This window comes from Loa loa (assembly GCF_000183805.2).
Source record: "Loa loa unplaced genomic scaffold supercont3.34, whole genome shotgun sequence".
In the NCBI taxonomy this organism is placed as follows: Eukaryota; Metazoa; Nematoda; class Chromadorea; order Rhabditida; family Onchocercidae; genus Loa; species Loa loa.
In genome coordinates, this window is record NW_018108214.1 from 115,463 (window position 1) to 143,135 (window position 27,673).

General features: G+C 32.6%; 3 protein-coding genes across 4 annotated transcripts in view; 2 read left to right on the plus strand and 1 right to left on the minus strand.

Moving 5' to 3' along the window:
* LOAG_17012 overlaps positions 1-3,639 on the minus strand; it is a gene marked incomplete at its 5' end in the record, with an annotated part of 7,618 nt that extends 3,979 nt beyond the window's left edge. The window contains 9 exons of one of the 2 annotated variants that reach the window (XM_020449671.1): positions 152-324; positions 853-986; positions 1,070-1,220; positions 1,580-1,681; positions 2,120-2,228; positions 2,404-2,547; positions 2,664-2,764; positions 3,019-3,309; positions 3,572-3,639. In XM_020449671.1, coding sequence (XP_020306758.1) covers positions 152-324; positions 853-986; positions 1,070-1,220; positions 1,580-1,681; positions 2,120-2,228; positions 2,404-2,547; positions 2,664-2,764; positions 3,019-3,283 — 1,179 coding nt within the window. Of the gene's footprint in view, positions 1-151; positions 325-852; positions 987-1,069; positions 1,221-1,579; positions 1,682-2,119; positions 2,229-2,403; positions 2,548-2,663; positions 2,765-3,018; positions 3,310-3,571 lie in introns of those variants that run through there. The other variant, XM_020449670.1, reaches the window with a different exon arrangement.
* Positions 3,640-4,744: 1,105 nt separating this feature from the next.
* On the plus strand, positions 4,745-6,950 carry LOAG_01424 (hypothetical protein). Its single transcript, XM_020445744.1, has 4 exons — positions 4,745-4,983; positions 5,411-5,603; positions 5,986-6,181; positions 6,367-6,950. The coding sequence occupies exons 1-4, from the start codon at positions 4,766-4,768 to the stop codon at positions 6,675-6,677; spliced, it is 918 nt and encodes a 305-aa protein (XP_020303832.1). The 5' UTR covers positions 4,745-4,765; the 3' UTR covers positions 6,678-6,950.
* Positions 6,951-14,140: 7,190 nt separating this feature from the next.
* On the plus strand, positions 14,141-15,103 carry LOAG_01425 (hypothetical protein; the record flags this gene model as incomplete). Its single annotated transcript, XM_003136964.1, has 4 exons — positions 14,141-14,323; positions 14,491-14,607; positions 14,697-14,880; positions 15,006-15,103. The coding sequence occupies 4 exons, from the start codon at positions 14,141-14,143 to the stop codon at positions 15,101-15,103; spliced, it is 582 nt and encodes a 193-aa protein (XP_003137012.1).
* Positions 15,104-27,673: the final 12,570 nt, after the last annotated feature.

Genomic DNA, 27,673 nt, shown 5'->3' on the forward strand with positions numbered 1-27,673 from the left:
TATATATATATATATATATATATATATATATATATATATATATATATATATATATATATATATATATATATATATATATATATATATATATATATTTATCTGAATTATGTTGGAATATCAGAGAATTTCATTACCAATATCTTATAATCACCTGCTGCGACTGAATGGCAGTCAGTACAACCATGCTCGAGGGGTGCTGACTTAGAGATTGCCGTTGACGCTGTTGTAAAACAACTTGCTGTTGATTAGAATGTGAAGTTGCCGCTACGGATGTTCCAACGTCTATTTCACTACTTGCTGTCGACGAACATGGACTTCCGTTATCTTAAAATAGCTTAAACCTTCGAACATAATAAACCTTGATTACAAAGCACGACGGATGATACTACTACCAACGAAGAATCGCATAATCAAATATTAGCCAACAACAATCTCGAAGATTCACCACCAGATGTAAGAAAATGATTATTCAGAAAAAACCAAAAATAATATGAATTAAATCGAATTTTTGCAAAGTATAGAAGGAGCAGATTGCTTTCTTTTGTAATAGATATAGAGTACATTTGAATATCTGTGGAAAAATAAGTTACAAAGTTCGGAGAACAAATTAAGATTTCTGATGAATGAAAAATGAAAGGAATAAAAACTGAAAAATCAAACCAAAAGGAGCAAAAAATAAGACGAATAAATGAGTTCCCCAATATCTTTAAATAAATATGGAACAAACATTGGGAAAATTACCTCATCTGAAACAATTACATACCAAACAACTTTTTAGGTCTCGGAAGTGAAACCTAGTCTAGATAACAAAACATCTGAAACACTCACATAAGCTTTGTTTGAAAGTGAAACCTGTGGCAGACGTTGAAATAGCATTCGTATTTCTGTCGCCATTTGAACCATTCGACAATCCATGGTCTGGCAGAGTGTTATATTCACATGAAACTTGTGTGTTTACCATTTGAAGCTGACTGGTTTGTTGATAACTGCAAGGGCAAAAATTTTTGGATGAACCATGTATGAGAACTGCAGAATTTCCTAAATTCCCCTTTAAGACATAAATGATTACCTGCTTACGGTCACACCTTCTGTAGGACCAATAGATGTTCCTTGACTAGAAGCTTCTTGTTTGACGTTAAGGTTGCAATGTACAAAATATGTTCCAGTATTACTGACTCCTGTTGGCGCAATCACCGCTAGGGTGCTACTACCATTTTGACCTTCAAAAAAAGAAGTAAAAGCAAAAGATTTTATTACGATGCTTGGCAAATGCAAAATCGGCACAGGAGATGAAAAAAATGTTATTCTCACAATTTCTGAGCCTCATAAAACATGTAAGTTTTTTAAATGTATTTTCGTTTTTCTGCGAATAAAGGCTCACTCACTGGGAGATGAACAAATATTACAGATCCTATATATTAAACACTGCCGAAAAATGAAGATAAAAGTTTGTACGACAAACTTTTGACTTGATCAAATTATCAATTGCCTAAAAACACAAAACACGATGGTCTTTTACTGACGAGAGAAAAAGTGTATGGTAGTTGTACTGACAAATGACAATAAAGTCAAGCATAACGCATGCAGTTCATTTGCCTAAGTGCTGCCATTGTTATTGCACCATCAAAACGACATTTCAGAATAGCAGCAAGTCTAGGCTGCATTCTCCCGCCTGGCGCTTCTGCAAGATATACCAATGTTGCGAAAGTTTCAGGACCAAACATATTTTGGAGGTTTCTTTAAAGAATTTTATGAACAAAAGACTAGAAAGGAGTTTGCAATTACAGTCCTTTTTGAAAGGAAGATAACTTATCCTGTTACATCAGAAAAAGAAGCTGGAGTGTGAGAATTGCAGGAAACATTCAAATTATAATCAAGAAAAACAAAGATGACATATGTATGATGCAAAGGAAATTGACTAAAAATTTTAAATAACAAAAGGAACTCAGTGATTATCATTTTAAATGGAAACCAAATATTTCCTACACTTCTATAAGGAATCTGGATTCACTTCGTTTCTAAAAGCGATAAAGTCGCTGACGTTGTCTAAACAACAAGGCGCATGACAAAGACCCGGAACTTCTCTTGCTTACAAAATTGGGGACAAAAACTTCGTTACCTTGACTACTGTTTGATTGTTGCGAAGTGAGATTCTGAATCTGCCTACGTTGTACATTTGAAGAGCTTGTAACTGCACCCATAGATGTAGAGTGAAGACTACTCATGTTCTAAAAAATGCATTGAATACTTAATAAATGCGCAAAAAAATAATTCTTGTTCACCTGTTTTATCGATCTTTTGAATCCAAAATGTGCTCAGATAAACATTCCTGTTCCTTATTTAGAAAAGCCAACCGTTCCAGGGAATTCAGCATTTACCATTACTTTATACAGCTAGGCTTACATCAACTAAAAACGGTTCGATCCATCGCATCATTTCGGTGAACTGTTGTGAAGAAAGTGATGTGTTCACGTTAACGGCACTGCTTGAAGAGGAACAGTTAGAACTACCTGATGCATGACGTTCACGACCAGTGATAAGGGAATCCTGAAATTTTAAAAATCGACAAGGTATTAAAATATTCCATAGGCAACCTGATATAAGCAAACACAATAGTAAAGAAAAAAAAAACTGAAAGTGAAGCTCTGCTTTTGCTATATGACCTGATTATTTTCACCCGAATCAACATTTCGTCGTTTCCTCCGTTCACGTACGTACCGATCACGTATTCTTTTCCACTGCATTTGCAACGCATGTGCGTCATCTATTAAAAGGACTTAACAATCAGATAACAAAGAAGTAAATAGCAATATAGTTCAAATAGTTTATCACGATGAAAAATTCATGGAAACATTGAGATTAGATAGCGAATCCAAAGTGGATACGCAAACATGGTAAGTTCTGAATAAGGAAAATAGTGGATTGACTGAAAGAATAGAAAATGGTGTTTATGAGTTATAAGACAGAAAAAAAAAAGCAAAAAAACAGAAAAGAAAAGAACGAGAAAGTAAAATATACCTTTGAATCCCAGTTCAACACGTAGTTTCTGCCACACTTGGATTCTGTATTGCGCACTAGAATGTTTATTCCCATAATGTTCATGGTTGGGATTGTATAAACACGGTTGCGCTTTCACAGCTTCAATCAGGCGACGAGTGAAATCTTCATCCAAAATTGATGTTGAAATCAATGGTGTCCCACCGGTAGCAATAGCAGTACTTAGAGTAGTAGTAGTACTGCCTGTATGTTGTCCGACGGCCGACTGGATCTGAACTGTTGGCATATAATCAGTATTTCTTGATCGCTTAACTGAAAACCAAATAATTTTAGCTTTCTTGCGTTATGATTTCGCCTATTCCTAGAACAGTATAAAATATTTACCAACGGCATTTTTGGAAAGCCACAGATTAAAGCCCATTAGTATGCTCTAGAATATTGCGATATACTCTACGCACGTTCAGCTCCTATGTTCTGTCTGAATACTAAGACAAAAAACACCCGAAAGAGATGAAACAAAAATCGGTCTGTGCAAAAACAGAAAGGTCCCGAAGAATATTCGAAACACACTCACCTACGACTCCAAAAAAATTTGTCGCAGCGCGTGCCGTCCGGCACTAACCGGTTTGATAATTCCCAGTATCACTGGTAACGCGTAAAATACGTCGCAGCGTGTGCCGTCCGGCACTGGCCGGTTTGATTATTTCCAGTATCACTGGTTACGTGCAAAATAACAGCTGCAACGAAATTTGAACGTTTCTTTTTTCATTTATTCCATATTTCTGTCGCACATTTTTTTTTTCGACGAATAATGTAGTCTCTCTTTGTGAAGAAAATATTTTTTTTCTTATTCCCCTGATATATGTGCCAACGATGCCCTTAAAAATGTGGCAGTCATTCGGGAAAGGTCTCCACAATTTGTTTTCAATCGAACATGAATGACGTTGTTAGGCTTATTTACAATCCATGCTATATGTAAGGTAAAGATTTGTTCGCTTACAAATGGTGGGAACGATCCTCACCTGACCTGTCGGAAAGGTATGAATCAACGAATAACGGAATCAACATTTGAAACGTTGATATGCATTTGTCCTGAAATTAAAGTAAATAATAAATGATAAATGAAATATTGATAGCGATAACCTTGTCAAACTTTCTCCATCCCGCTTCATACCTTATCAAGCGGACTGTTAACAATTGATCGTGACGTGATAGTCACAAATACTATGTAAGATTCCATACGACAACAGCAGATTAACTGTTCAGGAATTAATCAAACTCTTGGCATGGTGACTCATCCTCTGTCTCTATTCTGTACTTTACTCTAACTCACTTATAATCTTCCAAGATCTGCACCATATAATTTTCAAAATTTCATATTATCAAGAAAGGGGAACACCGCTACGCAACACGCAGCGCCCTAGACGCAAATGTCGCACAACGCCGAACGCTAACGCCCCAGGCGCCAAAAACCTAAAAGCGATGCGGATGCGATGCGGTAGTTACAGTGAGAATCCTTCTGGGACTCACGCTCGAACAAAGCAGCACTTTATGGCATTGTTACGTAAACATCAATTGAGAATTGAGTTGGTTAGGATGAGGGTGATTTGTGTGTAAACTGTTTGTTGTATTAGCGAAGAGTTTTACAGCTTCTTTTAGACGCATGGAAGCTTCTTCTGTGATTCATCTTTAATCGATTGCTTATTCGTGTTGTCAAGATAATTTTTCAAGTCATAGTTATTGATGTAATTTGCAGCATTCAACTCATATGACTTCTAAAACAGACAAAGGAGCTGCATCTGTATCTGGTGACGATGAGCAGTTTGTCGTAGTGAGAAGGAATGGAAGGAAATCTAAGCGACGATCTCGTGGAAGAGATGAGAATGTTGCAACAGCTGTTTGTTATCTAGGAGATCAGGTTTCGATGGAGAGAATTGACACAGTTATGAGGAATGCCTGCACCAACATCGAATTGATCAAGTATAGGTGAAGAATATGTTGCTGTTCTCTTTACCTCTTCCAATTTCTATCTTTCTTCATCAATTATTAATAATCGGAACAGCTATTGTGTAATGAGTATATCAGAGAAGGTGAGAAAATAATGCTTCTGCTGTTTTATGTGGGTATTTCTGCCGTTCGTTAATACAGTAAGGAGAAATAAATGTGACAGCATGTAACTGAAGAGGGAGTAATTTAGTCCAGCTAATCTATAAACTTTTGTGGTTTTTTTTTTCACCTGACCTAAGAATTTTGAATACTTGAGGAAAGCAAACCAGAAAACAAGAGCAGTTCTGATTGGAAGTTGGATAATTCGGGATATGGAGCACTGCTTCTGGGCGACTGTGGAAGTTGGGGGGTACCTTCATGTACATTTTAAAGAACTCATTGTTTAAAATTTGTTTTTGTATTTCAGCCAGCAGATCATTACTTTACTTCTCAAATCCCTCTCTGGACGTCAACTATCAAGCATTTGGGCCCTTGGACTGGGTTCTTTCAGTTATCCCTATTATCATGGTTGTGATCAGCTAGCGCTGTTGCTTGAGTTGCAACATTATTTTGGATGTGAAGTTTATTTTCAAGAACCATGCTTGACAGAAATGGAAAAAGTTCGTTAACCCTTTTCCCAACACTAATTTTTGTCTTGAAAATTTGGATGACTTTTTTGGATTACGTAGAAAATAAGTGAAAGTAAGTGGGGAAGATCAGTAGACATACCGAGCTTGAAAGGGAAGCCATGGATTATAGTCTACGCCCGTTTTACCAAATGCTTTGGATCAAGAGATCTGAAAGTTCTGCTGCCTTTTAAATTAAAATAGACTGAGTTATTGAAATGATTCTGATTAACCCTTATTGTTTCCTTGCCGATCATTACATCATAACTTTATTTTCTTTTTGAATTTCTTTTCCTGTTCTTGGATGTTTCATCCATCTGTATAAATGTTTTTGCACTTAATTAAAGTTTTCCAATTTAAGGGTGACTTTTTTCAGCTTTGGTTGTGCAATCATGCTATTTCCTTATCGGGAACCAAAGATTTGTTAGAATGTCGGATATCCGATGATGATGATGATGATAATGATAACAATGAAAATGTTGTGCTATTTTACGCACCACATTGTGGTCATGCCATATACAACAGTGTAATTTATGCGCACAGGAAGAAACTAAAAAGGATTATTATTGCAGGCAAGCAGTTAATTTTATTTAGCTTAACCTACATTTAACGGGCTAGTGCATTTGCGCGATAGGAATACATTTGCTCGTCTGAAACATGCAGTAATTTTTGTGGTATGTAAAGTTTTTTCATGTTTCTCTACTAATCCTGATATATTGTATTCGAAAATGTAATAATTAATTATATGAATTTCCAGGTAACAACCTTCATTCGATGTATAATATGTCCAGACATTTGGCAAGATATGAGGAATCTGTGTTAAGCCCGGAAGAATGTTCTCTGAAAGAATGCAACGTAACAGATTTGGAAATGTCTAACTATAATGAACTTCATTCTCTTTCACTATATAGTAAAGTGTGTACATTGTTAGAATTTCCAATTTTTAAGTCAAATTTTGCTGTTTTTAACGATACAGCGCTCCATTTTCTGTCACAAAATACTCCATTGCCAGAAATTTCCGAAGCGAAGCCAAAGTATCGATTGTTTAGGCACGAAATTGTGATTTGAAATATTCTAATGAAAATCATGATTGAAAGAAATAGATTACGATCTGAACTTTGCATGTTGCTGTTTAGGTGCCCCCAGCAATTTTCTGTGGAATCAGTTTTTGTTACAATTTTTACCCTTTTTTAAATCTTCTATAGATTAGTAATTATTGTGCGTCATTTCTCATAAACAACAGTGAAATATTGTCTTTCATTCAACGTTGTTTTTTATTATTGTAATTCGTAAATCATGACCATGACCCTATAGCAAAAGTAACATTCACATGTTTTGAACTGAGGGCTTACGTACTTCAGCCATCATGTCTTTTCACGTCATACCAATGATTTGGGTGGGATTTCTTAGAAATTTGTAAGACAATTCGTTTCATTTACCTTATCTTATTATTGTGACAGAAAAAGTGATAAAGTTATGTTTGCATTTCTTAATAACTGGATCAAGAAACAGCAAGTGATAAGCGTGTAAATAAGCCCATTTTACAGTAAGCATTTAAGGCACAAGTGAATCACTCAAAGAAATTCACTACCGCGTGGAAAAGTTATTCATTTTGTCAATTAAATCAAAAGGAATTCAATTTTTTTCACAGGACTTGTAATAACTGATACGCTGCATATAGGTACCACTGGTTTGTGTTGTAAGAAAATTACAAAATGCCGGCGGGTCCCTTCCTTGCCCACCTGCCCAACAAAGATTAATGAAATGAGCATTTATTAATGTTTAGTGAAGTTACTTCACCTGATTTTTTTTCCTAACCAACATTCAATACATTCAATACCTTAAACTCAGATAAGTCGAGTAATTTGTACTCTATCAAAGCTAATATTATCGAACGTATTTCATGAAACTGTATTAAGATAAGAAATGGCATTTTTGTAACACTTGGCCATTCAAAGAATACCAACAAGATTTATAAAAACAAACAATATTAACTGGATTTTATGAAGTGTACTGGTTTATGAGCGATTTATCGGTGACTCAATTAATACTTCAACTCAATGGTCTTTCCGAAGTGATGTCAATCGCTTTTTCACATATCCTTCCCAATTATTTTTTTTCTTTGTCGCATTAACTGGAAAAAATCACTCCAATCGATTGTTAACGATATACCTAAAGTTTTTTCAGATTCAAATTCGAAAATGCATTGCTATATACTCTTGAGCTGATCAATATAACTACAGTACAACTACTTTGAATGAATGGGGAATGCTTTCATCTTTCATTATTCATTCAATGCGGAAAATGTTTCCCTTCAGCAATTAAATTAATTCGAGAAAAAAGTGAGTGCCCGATCGTGAACAGCTGTGATTGACATTGGCAATCGTTAACATCGGCTATTTTTCAACACCCTTTGAAAGGAAGGATGTTTTTTTCTTTTTCAGTAACATTGAAAGTTTTACAAAGATTAAATTAAACTAAATTAAAAATCAAACTAAAAATTTATTGAACTCTTTTTTAATTAATCTTTTTATTGAGATGTTCACATTTCTTTCGATATTAGCTATCCTTAACATCAACTACTTCCCAACATTCTTTGCAGCAAAGGTTGTCTTCTAATCAGTAATTAAATGGACGGAGAAATTGAGCGATTCATGATGTCAACAACTACTTTAATTTATAATTCAAAACCCTATGGGTCACCTTGCTTACTTCCTCATTTACTTACTTTCCTAACCTGTTTACTTCACCAAAGTATCAACTGAAAGGCTTCAGTTCATGTACCAATCAGATTTTATATCTTGCAGAAAAATGGATGTACCTGTCTAACTGATTCATCTATAGATCTTCCGAAATGCATAAATTTCGTTGATGCACTCAAATGAATGAATCATTTGTGTTAGTTTCTATCTTATCATCAATTTTATCTTTGTTTTTCCAATAAATAAATCGGCGAGAATACATTGCTTTACTTTGTTAAAGTGATAAGAAAAGTTCTTGAAGTTTACTGTTCTTTTTCTTGCAGCATGCAAATCAAAGAAAGCCTTCCTTCATTTGAAATTAGATCACTTGTGAAAAGGTCAAAGTGACCATGTTAGCGATATCGTTCAATAACATTTTTATAAACCCACTGGCTTTGTTTCTGCTCTCACCACAGAAGATGATCGAGATATAAGTTGCTTCCGACAACGTTCGTTTTACTTTCGGTCAACGAATAAAAATTACGATTGATGAATCCTGAAATTACCATTTGTTTAAACTTTCTCCTTAAACCACAAGTCAACAGTTATGAGATCTAAACTTATTGTGACTACCTGCTTGCAAAGATCCCGAAAGTAAACTATTCTCGTGACAGTGAAGGGATCGGATAAATAGATCAGTTCAAACTTCTTTTTAACTGTTCTGATCTGATTACGATTAACTTTTTTTTTACATTACATTATACATGCACATCTAGATGAATTTGAAAGGAAATTTCTGGTATTAAATTAATAAAATCTTGAGATATCTCCGACAGGATTTTATTTAATTCCAGAGAGATTCGTGCTTGAAGATGAATTAATTTTTTTGGAAATGAATCTAAGTCTTGCATTCAAAATCAAAAAGCTCTAATAATATGAGTCGTATAATTAATACATTAAGGTGGTGCAGCTTGACACATGACCGTGATGTTCTGTAGTCCCAAATGAGGTCAAAATTATATCTACCTTTTTTTTTCAGCTTTCGTTTTACTCCAGCTGTACTTTGGTCTTACTGTTAATTTTGGATCTATCACCTCAATCATTACTGAATGATAAACCCATCAGGATATTTTTGTTTTAGTCTCTTTATAAATCAAATGCAACTTCATGTTGATTTCATTTTGTTTCAAATGTTCAAATGTTACAAACAGTTTCTTAAAAGGTGATCAGGTTGAAAAATGTCATGAAGTAAGGTATTGAAGAAGATCCACAAATGTCGTCGATACCACGATATCAATTCTGCTTAAGTAATCATCGTTTTGTAGTTTTGAATATAGCTATCCTATTTTCTCGCTATTATAAATGTGATCTTGACATTTCAAGATTTTGGAAGGATTTAAAAAATTTTAAGTTTCCAGAAATTCAATGATTTCGGATATTTAATCTACGAACTGTTATGTATATGTTGGCGATATCATTTGACCGTTTTTATGTTTGCTTCTTCCAATTTTAATCATTTTCAAGTAATCATAACTAAATTTTCCGAACATCAGGAAAAGGTTAGAACATCAGAACATTAAATTACTATAGGAATAAAAAATTATTTAAATTTAGATTAACATCTGTAATATGTTTTGTATATCTGTGACATATTTGATGTATCGAAAAAGTGAAGAATCTGATTGAAATAGAGTTGAAAATTGTGTTTGAACTATAAATGAAACAAGAAAGTAAATTTATTAATTAAAGTTAAAGTCAAAACTAAAGATATTCATTAACGTTAGAGTTGCAGCTTCTATCCAAAGCTAATATTAAAATTGATCCCGAAGGTTGAAACTTTGGCTAACTTAATCTAACAGTACTAGTAGTAATGATAGCAATTATGGAAAGAATGTAACAATAACAATGGTAATCAAAATTTCGTCAACTGGTTTCAATTGATGGCAAATGGAGTGGTAACAGTTACAAACCTATCAAATGGCACTTTAATGAGATGAATCACCGCTGCAAAATTTCGTTCATTGTTTTGATTTTGGGCAGCTATAGTATCTATTATTGGCGCATTTAGCTCAAAAAAAGACAGAAACTTGTATAAAGGACTTTCTTTGTTACTAAACATTTCCTGATTCATTTCATTCACAATAAATTCTAAGAAAAAAAAAACTGACCAGTTCGTAGAATTCTTTCTATTTAAAACAAACTGATAAATTGACAACATTCAAATAGTAAAAGCAAAAACATTCAACTGTGCCTTTCGTTTACTCTGTCCATCCGCTTGATCCTGCTATCTCCACGCCCAAAACAACATTCTTCTTCAGGGAAAAACCAGATTTTGTCAAAGCAAACCGTTCTTATCCATTTTGCTAAGATACCATCTTATACTTATTGTTCAACATTTCTTGTTGTTTCGACTACAAAATGACCAATTAATTATGCTTCATACAGTAACCCCACTTTCTATTACTTTTCCTAGCGTGAATTTGGAGGTTTAAGTTAGAAAAGAAAAATTCAATTTTGGGAAAGAAGACAACTCACTCATATTTTTTAGGTAAAAGTTCGTCAAATTCCAAAGTTTTGAATAAAATTAATTAGAATGTTGAATCATCATTATATCCAGAATCGTTGGTAACTGATAGACAATTCAAGAAGTACTGTTTCAGTTTTAATTCCGGTTTCATCTGATGAATATTTAAGTTGGCAATCGATTATTCTTCTAAACTTGGTTGACTTCACGTTTCTTCAAAAGTTATCGCTGCAAACAGACAACGAAACAAGTAAACAAACAAACGAACAAACAGGCAAATAAGCAAGAAAACAGGTAAACATAGTAAAGTGAACAATAACAATGCGTAATTAAAATATATTTCATAATTTGACATACTCAAATTTTTACAATAGAATGTATAAAGGAATAATCGAATCTTAAGTAAAATTTATATGAATTTTGACATTTAACCTTTAAATATTTACGAATTTATCAATTTAGTGAGCCCTTTTCCCTTTCCACATCAATACAATGCTATTTATTCATTAAGTTTACTGTTCTGAATTTGCTCGAATGATCAGAATCACGAAAATTTGTTTTTTGGTATTCACCCTCTTTTCATTTAATCAAATTTACCTAAAAGTGGCCATTCCCAACTTTAAAAGTTCTACCATTTCATGTAGCAATTAGCTCCAAAATCCCTTTGACAAGAACTATATTTACATTGAAACAATGAATTTCCCTCAATTTTTTTTTTTGATTTTTTCTTTCAAATTTGGTAACATTTCAAGCGGTAATAAAGTCGTAAATTGTAGTTCAACCAAAACTCTCAAGCGATCATCAAACTAATTCAATTTTCGCTTTAGTTAAAAAATAAATTGGAATAATAATCTAATTTTTTTTTTTTCACAAACCATCCCTCTGACTGTCGTTTGTGATTGTTGAATGAAGCTTGAAAATCTCAACTATTGCTTAAATTGTCTCATGCTTTCCTTTCAGCTAACCATTTTCCTGTTATGTCTTTTTGGTATCATCAGTCAATTTTTCACATAAAAAAGTGAAGGAGAACGTTTATTTTACTAACAGGCAATTTTTTTTTTTTCGCCACTGTCATCCAAGAATAATTTTGAATGAATTAGTTTAATACAGGTCAATCAAACAAGTATTAAGCTCAATCATCAATGACTAGAAGCATTTGTAGGTTGTCATTCTTCTTTCATCCGATATTAGATTAAAGGTATCGTAATGTGTTGTGGAATTGATATAATTATACGTGTTTTATTTAGAAAAAATTCCTAGAAATGAAACAAAGTTGAAGTTTCTTGAAAAAAGAAAGATCACAGCAGTAAAAGCGATCGGAAATGAGGTCGTTCTTCTTTTTCTGATCAAATAGAATTCTTTTGACATTTGGGTTAGTAAATTTCATGTAGTAGAGAAATTGGCAAAAGTCACTTCAACAATCATTCTTATTTATCTTTCAAACGTTATTTTGCAAAATGTTATGTGTTTCCGAAACTATTACCATTTATGATTCATCGAAATGATTATTGATCTGATTTTTAGTTTTTCCTCTTAATTTTGCCCTTAAGCATATTTTTTGTCTCTAATTTCCTTTTCCGCCAATTAGAAGAAAACTGCTTGTTTATTGTAGTTTTCTCTTTGTGATACAAAACAAAAAGAAACTATGGTAACTGAAGAATGAAGATCCTTTCGAAATTTATAAAAAAACTAACGTTTTCCTCTTGTCATCCAATTTGTACATTTTTGTAAATGCAATTTTCTTCAGAGTTTGGGAAGTTCTTAATATTTTTTTTTTACAGAAACATCTTTTATGTAATTTACAAATATCATTACTTCGCTAGTTCTAGGGAAATTCAAGTTTAAAAAATTCTTCAAAGTTAATAATTTTGTCGCAAAATAAAGAATCTGAAAAATTTTCCGTGCATCTAAATTAAACTCAGAAACTTGATATTAAGTATGTTTGTCAAGTAGTTCGTGGGAAATACAGTCTCACTGCATTTATTATATGTCTTAGTGGGCTTAAAAAAACAGCCACGATTTCACTGTAAGATTTTCCTAATATTTTACTCCAACAATTTAAAATTTTACAGTTTTTCATTTACAGTTTTAGTGGTACTGCTTAGTCTATCACTGCAACTAATCTTTTCATGACAACATCATGCGTACCCGAAAGCTCTCCTTGTCACTTGCTCTTGCTGCAAATTTTTTTTGCGATTGAGTTTTAAGAATTTGAATTCCGCAAAGAATTTCTCTGCAAGTCATAAATAAACTTTTACATTTAAAACCAAAAAAATTTTATTGCATATCTGAATTCATTATCATTTCATTCATATTTGCTTATCATCAGCTAATCACCCCTTACAGACTCGTTTCTCGTATAAAACTGGTTGTACACCTTATCTTACCTGATATTTACACCCTCTACAAAGAATACTAATTTTTATTTGTTAATTATGAACACTTTGTTTGCTGCAAAACGTCATTGAGTGAATCATGTACCAACAAAAACGTCATGACCTGACATAGTAAATATCACGGGTATAGTTGTTTGAAATGGTTGGAGAAGTTGGTTTCTCTTAGACTTTTTGAACTGGTAAGTGCAGTCTTCAGAAATTCGTATTAGTGAGCGCAATTAACGAAGACGATGCTCTCGAAACTTGTTTATTGAGCTTTAAAATAGAAATAGGCAGATGACTTTGCAGTTCTTCGTCACAGGGAAGAGGGGCGAGTCGCCTTTGGTCATCCAAATGGAAATAATTAAAATAAAAATAATAGTCGATAGTAACTGCGGCTATGTTTGTACAAACATTTTACAACTTTATGAAAAATTTAAAATGGTTTGAATTTTTTACCAACTTCCATGAAGGGCAGAAATGAGTGAAATGATTGCAACATATTTCTATGACAATTGTTTTTGTTTTCTTTGAACTTCTAATGAACATACGGGACAGACTTTTTCAAAGTTCCCATTTCGGGTCTTCAATATTTCCGCCTCGAAAAAAAACAAAGGGGCCAGGGTTCTTCCTGCAAAGTAGAAAAAGAAAAAAAACATTCGTTAACAAACTTAAAATGAAAAATGAAAAAGTGAAATTTCTCATGGAATTGTAAATAATTGAACGAACAATAATAATTGTAATCGATTGAAAGTTGAAAAAATCATGCTGATATATGTTCATAAATTATCACGTAGAAAGCAATTTATGAAATAATTTTAATTTGTCTCGAAAAGGAATAAAGTAATTATGGACGTACGTGTATGGCGACACGTGTATGGAGTGGACATCTATTAAATGTTCGTAGTTAATTGATATGTGTCAATGTAGCGCCGAAAATACCCTTTTAGAATGCACCTAAAAGAAGTGCTATTAGTCTTGATACTGTCCTGCTACTTGTGCTATCAGACCGTTCGGTCACAGCAAGTTAATGTGACCATATTTACGGAATCGAAATGTAAATATTGTACAAAGCTATTGCGTGAACAAATCTGGCCATTCTACGTGGAACGACCTGGAATAATGAATATCCAGGTGAGGAATTTATTTTTTTTAAACTTGCAAGAAATTATTTCGAAAACATCCGCTTTGTGCATTTTCTGCTTAACAATTTAAGTACGGAAGGCATCTAGAATGGACAAGCAAGATATTGTCAAAGAATGCAAAATTTGCAACTTGTGGTCCAAGCGAATTTTTTCCAGATAATACCATTTGGTAAAGGTTACTGTGACCACTTTTCAAATCAAACATTCTACTGTCACTGTCAACATGAGCAAGACGAATGTGATCTGAATAGATTGCAAAATTGCGCTATCGCTGTTAGTTTGTCCGTTTTTTTGCCTTTTTTTAATTAAAAACGAATCTCATAAAGCAATCATAAATGTATTCATAATTGTAAGTATTTCAGTTCTTCCCTCAACGCTACTTAGGCCTGGTAACATGTGTTCAAGGCTTGTCCAACATTTACGAAGCCTTTTCACGATGTTTGACAGGTCTTACTGAATATACTCGATATCGATTAATTGAATGTGCCACAACACAAACTGGCGAAACTTTAAATTATTACTCTATGTTGAATACTCATCGGGCAGGTATCAATTGCTAATTAGCTTTCAAGAAAACTCAAATTTCAAAAAAAAGTTTTAGCACAAAAATTGGATTTACAGATGTATGAAAAAGCTGGAGTTATGTAAATTTGCCACTATATAATTTGCAGGAATCAAATTATGGCCAGCAATGTTTGTGAACGGTGAATATTTTGAGCGCAATTATCCGTCCGAAATTGAAATATGCCGACATACAATGTGGTGCTAGCAATAAAGCAACAAACCCATATTTTTTTGAAAACAGAGACTTCAGGTCGTTTTACACTCGAGTCGAGAATATTGTCTCTCAAGTTACTGACAAAGTTTGAGCTACCTGAAAAGGCATATGGTACTACATTATCTTTATTATTGATTTGAAGTAAAATTTATTTCTAGCAGGAATCAAGTATTGTCTTTTTTCGGTGCTGTTTTCATCAGCTATTGTTCATTTTTTTTATCGATGAAACTCATCATAGCAGTATCGTCCCATAAAGAGATTCAGGTAGCATTCCAATTAGCAACTTCACTTTTATAAGTTTTTCTATATGTCGGAACTGTTTTCTCAGTAGAAAAGTCATCTTATGTATTCATATCAGTTAATTTTAAGATCTCTGAGGAGAAATATAATCCATCTTCAATAGAATCTTTCAATTAAGTTTCAGAATGATAAATATTCGTCATGTCATACTGGCGATGTCCTACTGAAGTCTATATTAACAGTAGCCATCAGTTATATTTTAGAATGATGAAATGGGTTGAAATGCTTTATTTTATATATTAGTGCTTAATCTCTGGTGTGTTATGAAACGCAATTACAGATTTTTTGAAGCTATAAAAGTAACAGGAAATGAATAACATTTTGATTATGGTTGCTTAAAAAAACACTTAAAGATGATTGAAAGTAATTTGAACAAATTTAACTACTTGAAACAAATTCAAAAATGGAACGTGAAACGTGAACTGTTTTCTTTTTTTCACGTGTCTTATTCTTCAGGATGAGTTGGTTTAACAGTTTAAAGAATTTATCAACATTTAATTAATTTTCTAAATAAAAAGAAACGATGAAAGATGAAGAGAAGGATTAATTGAAAAGATATAAAGGGAAACGAGAACAAATACAAGATGACAATGTGAATTATCAATTGTTTGGGTGACCTGAATATGTCGTTGTTTTTTTCTGTATCATTTGTTGATGATATCATGCTGTGAAGTTTCTGTTTTGTTCATTTTTTTGTATTCAAGTAAACAGTACTTCTACTAAGCTGACTGATAAAGTAAAATTGAAAAATTATGCACTTAAAAGGGGAAAATATCAAATGATCCAATCAATGACCGTTAATAATTCAAATATATGCAAATTATAAAACAAAAAAAAAAAAAAAAAAAAAGCGCTGAAGATAAAAAGTGTGTGACACTTCCAAATTAAAATTTAGAACATTTTGATATTCAGGTCGAGAATTATATTTGCAGTAGTTTATGCAAGTTTTCATTAAACAAAAAAAAAAGGTCAAATTTAGCCATTTCTTCCCAGATTACAGGAAATATCATAGAATAACTCAGTGGGAGACTAATTCTTAGAAGCAGGTGTGAAATCAAGATGTAGCTCACATCATACATCTGTCTTCTCATAAGCGATCTATTTAAGGTCATCACCGATCTTTCCAACCGTCTTCTCCTCAACATTCTTGAAAACATTGTCAAAAGCTTATTAATAAAATTAGTTAAATATTAGAGATATTTGTCATGCATAAGAGCTGTGACGAAAGCGAAATGTTTTCCATTTTCTCTTCTGCCTTCCATATGTGATCACTACTGTTGGATATGAATATCCAAGATTGAAATTCAAATTGAAGACCATTAAGCTTTGAATTCTGATCGTTCTAACTCATCTCGCAATTACACTTCTTTTCTATTTATTATTTGGTATTCGTATTCTTGTTATATTAATCCAGAATTAAATATAATTTTAATCTTCGAGCTGTACTTCGCTGTTTTTCTTGACTTCTGAGCGTATTTCATTGGTCCAAACTTGCGCAGATTAATTTGAAATTAGGATACTTATCTATGCATAAATTTGCACAATGATCACAACAGAAGTGATTTTCTAACTTCTTCGAATTTTTCCCACTGCATGGACAGTTGCGCAACCATCAACTATTCGAATTAACCTCTAACATTCTAACATATGAAACTATCTTTTATTATAAATTTATTGAAATTCAGTTGTCACATCTTCACGGTTCCATTATGCTTTATCGTTACTATCTTCTTTTTTTTCTTAATTTTTGCATTATTTGCCACTGTCTGCAAATGCACATTTATGGAAAGTTTAGGTTATACTCCTTGCAAAGTTCAAAGGTTGTTGCATTAGATTTGTCTTCCTTTCTCCAATCTAACTGAAATATTTTCTCAAAAAGTGTTGTCTTATCACTTACATTGCTTACATTTATTCTTTTTATCAGCCATTGTTAATCACATTACAGCTATTTTCCCTTGTTATCATATGAATTCGACCTGATCCTTATAAATCATAACTATTATTGATTAGGAAAAAGCAGGAAGCCATCTGAGAGGACGGAAACGATCGCATTTTCACCACTGATATACATGGATGCATCCATGTACTAGGCGTGCATTCCAGTTCAGGTTTACCATAATACGTAGATTTTTAAGAAGTTCCGTTGATAGCATATCACGCGCAAATTTTCGGTGATTGTCTAAGAATATGCTTACCTTCCATTTCCATCACGTCGTTATCATTTCTTCAATTTCAAAACAAAAACTGAAATGTTTGGTTATCGAAAGGAATCAATTCTTATCAAAAGGAGCCGGTGTGGAAATGAAATGGATAATTAGTTAATGTACGGTAATTAATTGATTGTTCAACTTGTCAAAATTTTATTTAAGCACTCAAAACCATGTTTAATTGAATTCTCTTTGAGTTTATATTAAAAACTTGTGACTGATTGGTGGTAACTTCAAGCGTTTGCTAAATTTTAATAATTTCAGTAATTCGAAAAGATGCATGTTTCTCTAAAAATCATCTCATACTATCTATCAAATAGCTATTTGTAGCAAATAGCCGAATACTATCTTTCCTGCAGCCATTGATGATTGAGTTGTAATTGCGCTGTACTTATTTTCTATTTTCAATAGTTTCAGAATAGCCTCAAAAAGGTACCATTCTTGAAGAGCACAAAGAGAGTACCACAGTACAGTCTAATGTACAATCAGACTCAGTCTGATTTATCATTGATCGATTCTTCAGATCTGTAATAGATTGTATTGTAGAACACGATATCGGGCAGAAGAATTTCGATTACAGCTTGCTCAAAATTTATTTTTGTAAATCACTTTTATGATGATTTGTGAAAATTTAGTTAGAAAGGATGGACAGTTCGAATGGACACTACCTCTACCTCTTCTGACACTACCTCTACCTCTTCTGACACTACCTCTACCTCTGCTGACCCTTGAGGTGAGTACGAATCTTTTTCTGAATTGCTTCACTAAACTGTCATGAGTCATTCGATGCTATCAGTTAGTTGAATGAGGTCATCACATATATGCTTTGATTACTTGCAAGTAATCGATATCATACTGATAAACAGTACAACGGGAAGAGATGGATGAGAAAGAGAGAGAGAGAGAGAGATTTTGATTTGTTTGCTTTGGTATTATTATAGCATCAATGAGCCGGTTGAAAAGAGAAGAGGGAATTCTAAGCAATGCGTGAAGCAAAAAGAAAAAATGAGAGAAATGTCTTATTATCGACTCATTGCCTTTTTTTTTCTTCCTACCGTACAATACTCTCTTCCTGTTCTTTTCCATTCATTGAATGTTTGCTGAATGAGCTAAAAAGAGGAAAGTTTATTTAACGTAATGATTCATTAATTAATTAATTGCCTTACAGTCATTTCAATATTATTTCATATTGTTATTTTTAGGCATTATGCCGCCGTATCAAAGGACAAGTGCGCTTTCTATTACAAATTCTGAAAATGAGCAAACTGTGCTACTGCCACTGTGCTTTTAAATCATTTCAATCCTCTCAGAGAGAATGAGGACAGTTTGCTACCACACTGAATATATTTATTGTTTGAAGTAATTTTTTTTCTTCAAATCAGACAAAGTAGAAGACAGCTGGATGGGTTTCAACCACAGATGGTTTAAAGGTTACCATATTAAAATTATCCTTCTGTTTTATGTTATCTGTCCGTTGAACGTCAATTGCCATTCTATCCATTAGGTTAGTGGTTCTTTTTCTTGACCAGTGACCGGCTTAACTTTTTTATTTGCAGCAGGGACCACAAGGTTCAGAAGCAATGAATTCTGTTAATGTGTTAAATTCTGTCGAAAAAATAGATTTTGGTCAAAACTTTCAACTTTTAAACTTCAAAAATCAAACTTTCGACGTTAAATTTAGAGTGACATTATAATATAAAAAAGAAGGAACATAATTTTTGATAGCTCTTGTGAACCATATTTTAGTCCTTACGAACCACTTATGGTCTGATGACCACCAATTGGGAACCATTAAGTTAGATCAACTTCAAAAAAAAAACGACTCAAACAATTACTGGAATTGATAATCAGCTAGTATTTTAGATATATTCCTTACTGATCTTTGCCATGCGATCATTTTCCGCTTGTCCGTCAGATTTCCGTTTCCTGACTACTGATCCAATTTTAATAACGGGAGAACTGTGAGCGCTCCAGTATCGAAATCCGTTATTGCTGAGTTATGCAAGACATGTTTCCGTAATACGTAGCATTAATGTGTTATGATGCTCGTGTAAGCGGGGAAAAGCGTAAAGTGACACAAACATAACTTAAATACGTATAACGTAACGTGTATGTATGGTAACCTATGTATGTATGTATGGTAACCTATATATGTATGGTATGGTAATGTGGAAATAGTGGATGAAAATGCCGCACATGTGGCTTGGTAGATATGATTTGACGCGATCATTATTTGATACTATTTGCATCTAAATTGTACGGCATACAATGGCCATAGCAATGGTGACCACCACAACGAGTGGACATCATTTGTCTGAGATCTTTCCTTCTTTTTCCTGTGCTTTCAATGAACCAATAAATTCTTTGCTGCCTCTCATCTCATTATAATCAATGATCTACTGATTCATCACCGCTTCATTAAAATATCTTTCTAATTAGCTACCTTTTTGGTTACAGCAGCAAAAACTCAGTAGATGAGTGTTGAATTTCGCAAAACAATTTCTTTTAATTCACTTCGAAGTATTTGCTGTAGCTGAAGATGATATTATCTCAACTTCCAACATAATATCGACACTTTTGGGAAGTGGATCCTACGTCAGTGGCGTGAAACATTGCGCTTCCATTTTATATACGTACTAATTTATGAAGTTTTCACCCATTTTGACAACAACTTTTTATTTTGTTTCAGTATGAATTGATTGTTGTGTAATGTTTAGTCCAAATGCATAGTATAGTGGACATCAGTGGACAATACTTTAATATGTGAACAAACGTATTCATTCATCATCAGACTGTTTCAAAATTTGAAGATTTATGACCAAATTAAATGCCCCAAAAATACTATTAGATCGTCCGTTTCACTTTGATGATTGAAAAAATTCCAGTTTGAATAAAAGAATTCTTCTTTTAATCTTTTTTATAGTTTTACAGGCGTTGAGAAGAATAATTTTCTAAACATCACAATCTTTGCTGTTCAAATTACCGATGAAAATTTTGCACTTCCAACAAATTCAAAGTTTAACGAAGTAAAAATTAAGGAAATTGCGAAATTAGAATCCTCCGAGTTTAATATTCTTTATGTATAAATATACATAGAACTGGTATGTTTGAAAAATTCTTAGTATGACTGAGAGTTTTTCTCGAAATTTCTGTACTTAGAAAAAACATTTTCAAAAAAATGAAGACAAAATTGTTGAATAGCATTGATTAGAACATTGCACAAAGATGGATAAATTTTGAAGGAAATCTTGAAGGGAACCTTCGGGATTCATTTACCAGATAAAAATTTACTTCAGCTCTTAATTTGAAAAAAAAAAATTTAAAAGGGAGCAAAATAATTCTCCAAACATACCAGTTCTTTCTAAAAGGGAAAATTTGCTCTAAGAAATGACTTCAACCCGTTTTATTGATTATACTATTTGTCTTCTACTTTTGTTGATTTGTATGAACTGCATCAGATCCCGTATTATCTACATCAGAGATTTACTACCGTTTCGCTCTGCCACGTATAGGTCACGGCATAGTTGCACGTATTATCTTTTTTCTTAAAACTAACTTTAGACGTTAGCGGTGCTACGTTTGCACTTTGCACGACAAGATGCACATTCTATTCAAATTGAGTAAAGATGATAAGTGCAAGGTGTTTTTGAGTTTGATTTAAGTATACATTCGCTGACTCAAATTTGTCGAGTATTTGCAGGACTGAAATATCAGCTGATAATTATCAAAATACCAATCAATAACCCATCTTTAGACATTATTTCTGTTGCAAATGTACTGTGATATGTCGTAATAAGCCGTCTCTTTACATGAAATTGACACAAATATAGAAAATACATCGATGAATATGGTATTTGATAGTACGAGGTTTTTATTGGTCTACAGATGGCCGTAACCAGATAAAATGAGATGATAGAGGTCCGGTCCGGTCATTCTGACGACAGAAGATGATGACATATACTTACTTATCTTGTGTTATATCATTTGTATTAATGATTACTTCATTATTCACTTTGTTTTTGCTCTTTAGTCTTTTCTTTTTTGTTATTTACTTTAATGCTTCACTGTTTAAGACTTTTTACTTTCCGACTGAAGAAGAAACGTTAATTTTTAATTTCGATCTTTGCTGATCGCATCTGATTTATAACTTTGACGAAAATGTGACATTTGGCAAAAGTTTCTTCATAGCCCAAAATTACGAAACACTTCGAGTCTTGAGTGAAAATTTCAGTCCTAACTCAAAATAATGTGTTTTCCTCCCACCTTCATCTTCTACTTATCCTTGCATCATTATTATTAAAAACAGATAATATGCAAATTTGATTGTCTAACTGCAATACTTAAAATCATCAGAACGAAAACAGCAATTGAATTGTCAAACTTATTGATTCCTTTCGAAAGTAATTAACAAATTTGCACTCGCTTTTGACTTTTGCAGTGGAAGTTGAGAAGTAAGAGTTAAGAGTGCTTTGTGAATATTATTTAATTAAATCTAACATCTGAAAAGGGATTTTACCATCCTTCTTCTGGTCATTCTTCCTAAATTTATCCTCCAAGTATTTCTGTCCCGTTTTCAGTGTAATTTGATTTGATTGGTCAAAATAAAATTGATGAAAATCACTGCTGTTTTCGTTGTTGAAAATTTGAAGCAATTCATTTTGTCCTTGAAATTTTTATCTATTTGTTGATGTAACACATTGCCAATGGCCATAGGATTGATGATATTTTATTGGCTGCTCATTTGATTGCCTGATTCTTTTTTTAATTTTTAAGTTTTTTTCACTACTACTTTTATACTATATTCCATCATCCATTCATTCATTCATTCATGAAAATTAAAATTCATATCACTTCATTTGTCAACCAATTAAAGTTCGAAAAGTAGAAGTGCTTAACAAACTTTCTGCAGCATCACCTACTGAATAGTTGTTAATTGTAAACTAAGATCCGGTTGGTTAAGTAGTTAGTTAATTCAGTTATTTACTTAGTGAACCACTTGATAATTAAAGGAGCGATTTGTTGGTGTAACTGCTGAAATTACTTTCTTAAATTCTTTTCATTGCTATATTAATTAGTAATGTGAAAATAAAGATCCAAGGACCTTTTTTTTCCCAACTTTAACTTGTTGTCCCTAGTAGATATGGTCTTGACGAGATGGCATCATTTATATTTCAACAATTTTGCCAATAATATTAGTATAATTTTATTTGATCACTTATACTGTTAGGCTATCGACTTTCCGATTGCTGTCTTTTCCGGATAGCACTGGAGAATTGATCCGTTTCCTACTTATTGGCATCTTTTTTCCAGTAATAAAAGTGCAATCAGCTAATTTTTCCTATTTACCTGTGAAATTTCAATTCATGAAGTTCAAAAAATCAGTTTTAAAGAAAATTTAATTCTCTTTTTGAAGTTTTTTAGATTATATCAATTTTGTTACTTTTTATGAAATGAGATTTATTCGTTGTTATTAATTTGCAAGGATGTGATATTTTTAGTAAATTTTGAATGATTCCGAACACTTCAACGAATTTTTTTCATGTCATAGGAGAATACATTAGAAACTGAAATGTTTAAAAAGTATTGATGAGAAATTTGTCATCCTTGAACCTTCTGTATGCATCTTTCTATGTCCTCATCCTTCTGGACATTTCAAGGTCATTGAAGTAATGGGAGATCGGAGGGAGGATGGCCAGAATGCATATAATAAAATGGGGAAAGGCTAAGAAAGGTTATTCGGTCCATAAATTTTTGCTACTGTAATATTTTTTTTGGAAAAATTTAACTTTTTAAAAGTTTAAAAATTTTTTTCCAATAAATTTCCCAACAATTTTAACCAACGATAAATAGAACTATGAGAGAAAAAGAAGACAATAATTATCGTTTGCACATTGGAACATTCATACAAATGAACCTAATGGACTGAAACCACTTGACAAGCATAATAAATTCACATTCATCGATGATACAATCACTGCGATTTTGTAAAGTGCGCTCTAAAGGCAAATAGTAAAACAAAATTTCTGTACAAACTTTATGGTACCAGCATTGCAAACAATCCTTTCTCCTTGTTAGTGTGCTATTTTTTCTTTTGAAGAACCATAACTGGACGTATCTTTCAGGCGGAAAAAAAACATTTTCCCTTTTGCTTAATAAATGTCTGAAAAAAAAAAAGCAAGGACAAAAAACCAGGGTGGTACCATAAGATATCAATTTTTTTGTTCTTGTTGGTACCACCATGGTACCATATGATATTACATTTTTTTGTTCTTGTTCTGAAAACTGGTCATGACTCAAGAGAAGAAAGATTATCAGAAGAGAAAAAGGCGCAAACCAAGCTAAAACCAAATAATATAAGCATCTCAAATGAATGAGCAAATAGTGAATGCATTTTTTCTTTTCTTCTTTTAAGATGAATTTGTTAAACGTTCAATACTTTTTGCAGTAACTAATTAGAGAGAGTACTTACACACCCTTTCAAACATTCCTCTCCGAATAGTTGGAAGGACACTATGATCAAAATAAGCTATTAATAGCTAATATCTCAGCACCGGTACCAATCATTTGTTAATTAATTTCATCAACTCAATTCATTTATTATTGCTGAATAGAAGCGACCACAACCAGTTTTATTATATATGCCCAATCAGATGACTATCAACACTTTCACTTTTAACAAGGGGAAGATAATGGTAAATATGTATTTCGATGTGTGTGATAAAGAGAGATGATTGGATGACATATAGAAATTTTTATGTCAACAAACCTTTTCTGATTTTTTGAATAAAAAATGGGAAGTGATTAAGGCGATAGATATTAGTGTTAATAGCAGGAGCGCAAAAAGATGGGAAAGGAAAGAGCTGTTGTCATTTATTCATTCATTCTGTAATGGTCATCTCTTACATTTCTACATCTGTTCCTGTCAATTCTTTTCAACTATCAGTGCTGATTATCATATTTTTTTCGCATATTTATTACTTTTGTATACTCTCTATTTGTCTCAGATGTCCGAGAAATAGCAAGTTTTTGCAAAATTTTTGAATTTTGGATGAACTCAAAACAAAAACATTTAGTAGAAAAGGCATTTTGTTGCCGTGAAAATGATCGGCGACATTTGCAGTTTTGTTGCTTTTGGTTCCATTCATTTTTTATTTGCTTTTCATTTCGAAATTTTTTCTAAATTTAAAATTGCATTTATCTATCGGTCGTAGTTATGCGATTGCTTCATATAAAAATTATTGATTATCCTGAATGAGAAGAATTTATTGCTCCTTAATTTCCAAGGCTGGAAAATCTCATTATGGCAATAGAATTCATTCCTAAAATTCACTGCAAAATAACTATAATTCCATACAGTACTAACTAATTATGATTGCATGTGACACTTATCACACTACGAATTCCCTGTGGTACTCAATATATCAGATATCATACCTTATTGAGGGTTTTAACATGTAAATTGTATGAAACCATATAAACAACGATTTACTGTTTAATCTACCATAAAAACCTCGACAAATGTCAGCTGTGTCTCCTTACATGATTCTGTCGTAATGAACACCATCGATTGTGATTGAACTCCTGCACTTGATATGGCTGGTAGAGAATATTCCATCGGTACGTAATCTGTTACGACTACCATTAACATAAGAGCAATGATTTTCACAACTGGTATTTGCAATCCATTTTCATGCTGTTCAGAATTTCCTCATAGCTTTGGAACCGATCATAACTACCGATGATTTACAGTTATGGCAAGAATTCGACCCTTTACTGGTGTCACATCTTCGCCTAAATGTCAGGATGATCGTGCATTATTTTACAAAGTATATCATATTATGAAGTAACTTCACAATGTTGAATATCAAATCCGGCTACTGATATGGAAAGAAATAAAACGGATCCGATCCAGTAGCGTTTTGAAATATGACACGAGGATTGCACCGACTGTTTTCCGTCCAGCTACACAGTTGCATAATTTTTTCTAGTCAACACCGTTAGATATTGTATTAATATTGTGAATTAGATCTCAAACTGCGACATATCACTGCCATATTGTTATTTTGTTAAAATATCAATTCCTGTTCAGATTATTTTCCGTTATTAATTTATATTTCTTTGAAAAATATTTACGTTAAAATATCAACTCAACTTGTTTCCAAGCGATCAAATTTGTGGCAAATTGGATGCTACTTATTATAATATATTTCGTACTGAATTATGCTGCTAATTTCTTTATTGTCTTATCTTGTCATCTAATGTGGTATTTCTAAGGAAAGGAAAGTGAGTAGTGACGGGAAGAGCAGAGATTAATAAACAGAATGATCTTTGGTATGAATTTAGAATGATATGTGTAATCCAATGATTCTGGACTTTAGCATAAAAAATCCATTTCGCACTTACATATCTCCATTGCTAACACACATGATTTACATACTCATATCACTCCAAAAAAAAAAAATCACTAAGAAGTTTCAACACAGGATGCGAATGAGATGCAATACTGTAAGCTAATTCATTGACGGACTTATGAATGATTTGCTTTCTCAAATACATTTCATAATGACTGGAAGAAGTAAAAGTTATCAGAGAAATGATAAAGTGTTTGTGAATAGAAATGACTGACAGAAACCTTCGTCGGCCAATTATTTTCTGAATTTACTCTGATGTAATTGACATTTGGTGAAAAAGAATTTTGCAAACAATAAAATTTCCCCTTTTTGAATTCGTTTATTGAACACGAATTTCCATAATTCCTATTTTTAAGTATTTGCAAAAGGAATTTTCAGAATGAAATCTGTTCCATTCATTAAAGTCCTTTGAATTTCAAAATGGATATGTCGGTTCAGTTGGAAATGGAAGAATGAATAAAATAGGTCAAGACTAATCATTTCATAAAGCCCTGAAAACAAATTGTGAGCGGAACAAGCTGATATTGGAGTTGAGATCATGTCCATCCGAAATGGACAACCAGTTCATAGTACATTGTGAAGGATCTAAGGTAAGTAGCAGTTTTGATGACAATTTATACAAATGGTTTTTCATTTTGTTAATTAATAGTAATGATGTTAAGGTACTCCCAAACAAATTTGTAATCCATTATGATACTTTTCAAATAATCGATCTCTTTTATGCGGTTAAATATTTATTCTATTTATTTGTTCAATTATTATTCCGTTATATATGCAGCCTATTCATGAAAAATGATATGATTTGAACGAAAACGATTGGTCATCGGTCAAGAAAAGATAATCCATAAAAATTAACCAGGTATTTTGTTTGTTTACTTACTTTCATTAATTATTTGTAAAAATTCCCTTCGTTATTTGTTTATTCATTATTGAATCTGAAGTGCAGTCATTATTAAAACAGGAAATAGGAGTAAATTAGGGAAATTTTTTTTTTTTGTGAATCATTTACTATTCGTTATTGAACAACCTGTCCATTTCTCGTTCCAAGTCATTCCCTCTACTAATGCAATATCATTTCGAACGATTTTACATTCCAACAACACAGCTTTTATCCATTTTAATTTCATTAAGACTATTGAATGAAAATGTCAACTGTAGCTGATATCGTTTCATCATTATCAGTATCAGTATTTCTAATCAACGCCATTAGCTATTTATGCTTGATTCCGAGCAATAGTCGCATTGTAGGGCAAACTGTTCTCAGATTAGTTTGAAGTGCTTCTGTAATCGAAATTGATGCCTAAAATAGCGCAAATAAGCTTCTACTTCCTGCTTGAAGTATTGATTTTTCATTTTTGTAAAAAAAATTTCGTATGGCATTTACATTTCTAAAGAAAATGGCTAAGACATTATGATAATCTCTGATCGAAACATCAAAAAATTTGGTTGTACCATCGATTTATGATTTTACATTTAAGTTTCGCTTACAAAAAGAATTTACAGGCAAAATAGTAACAATTTAATAGTATGGCGATGAAATATGAAAGAAGACGCAGTCCATTCTGGGAAGCTGACTGCTATCTTCAGAAAGCACAGGTGTGCCTTTATCGGTCATTTCCTTTGATCTTTTCAAACAAATTTCG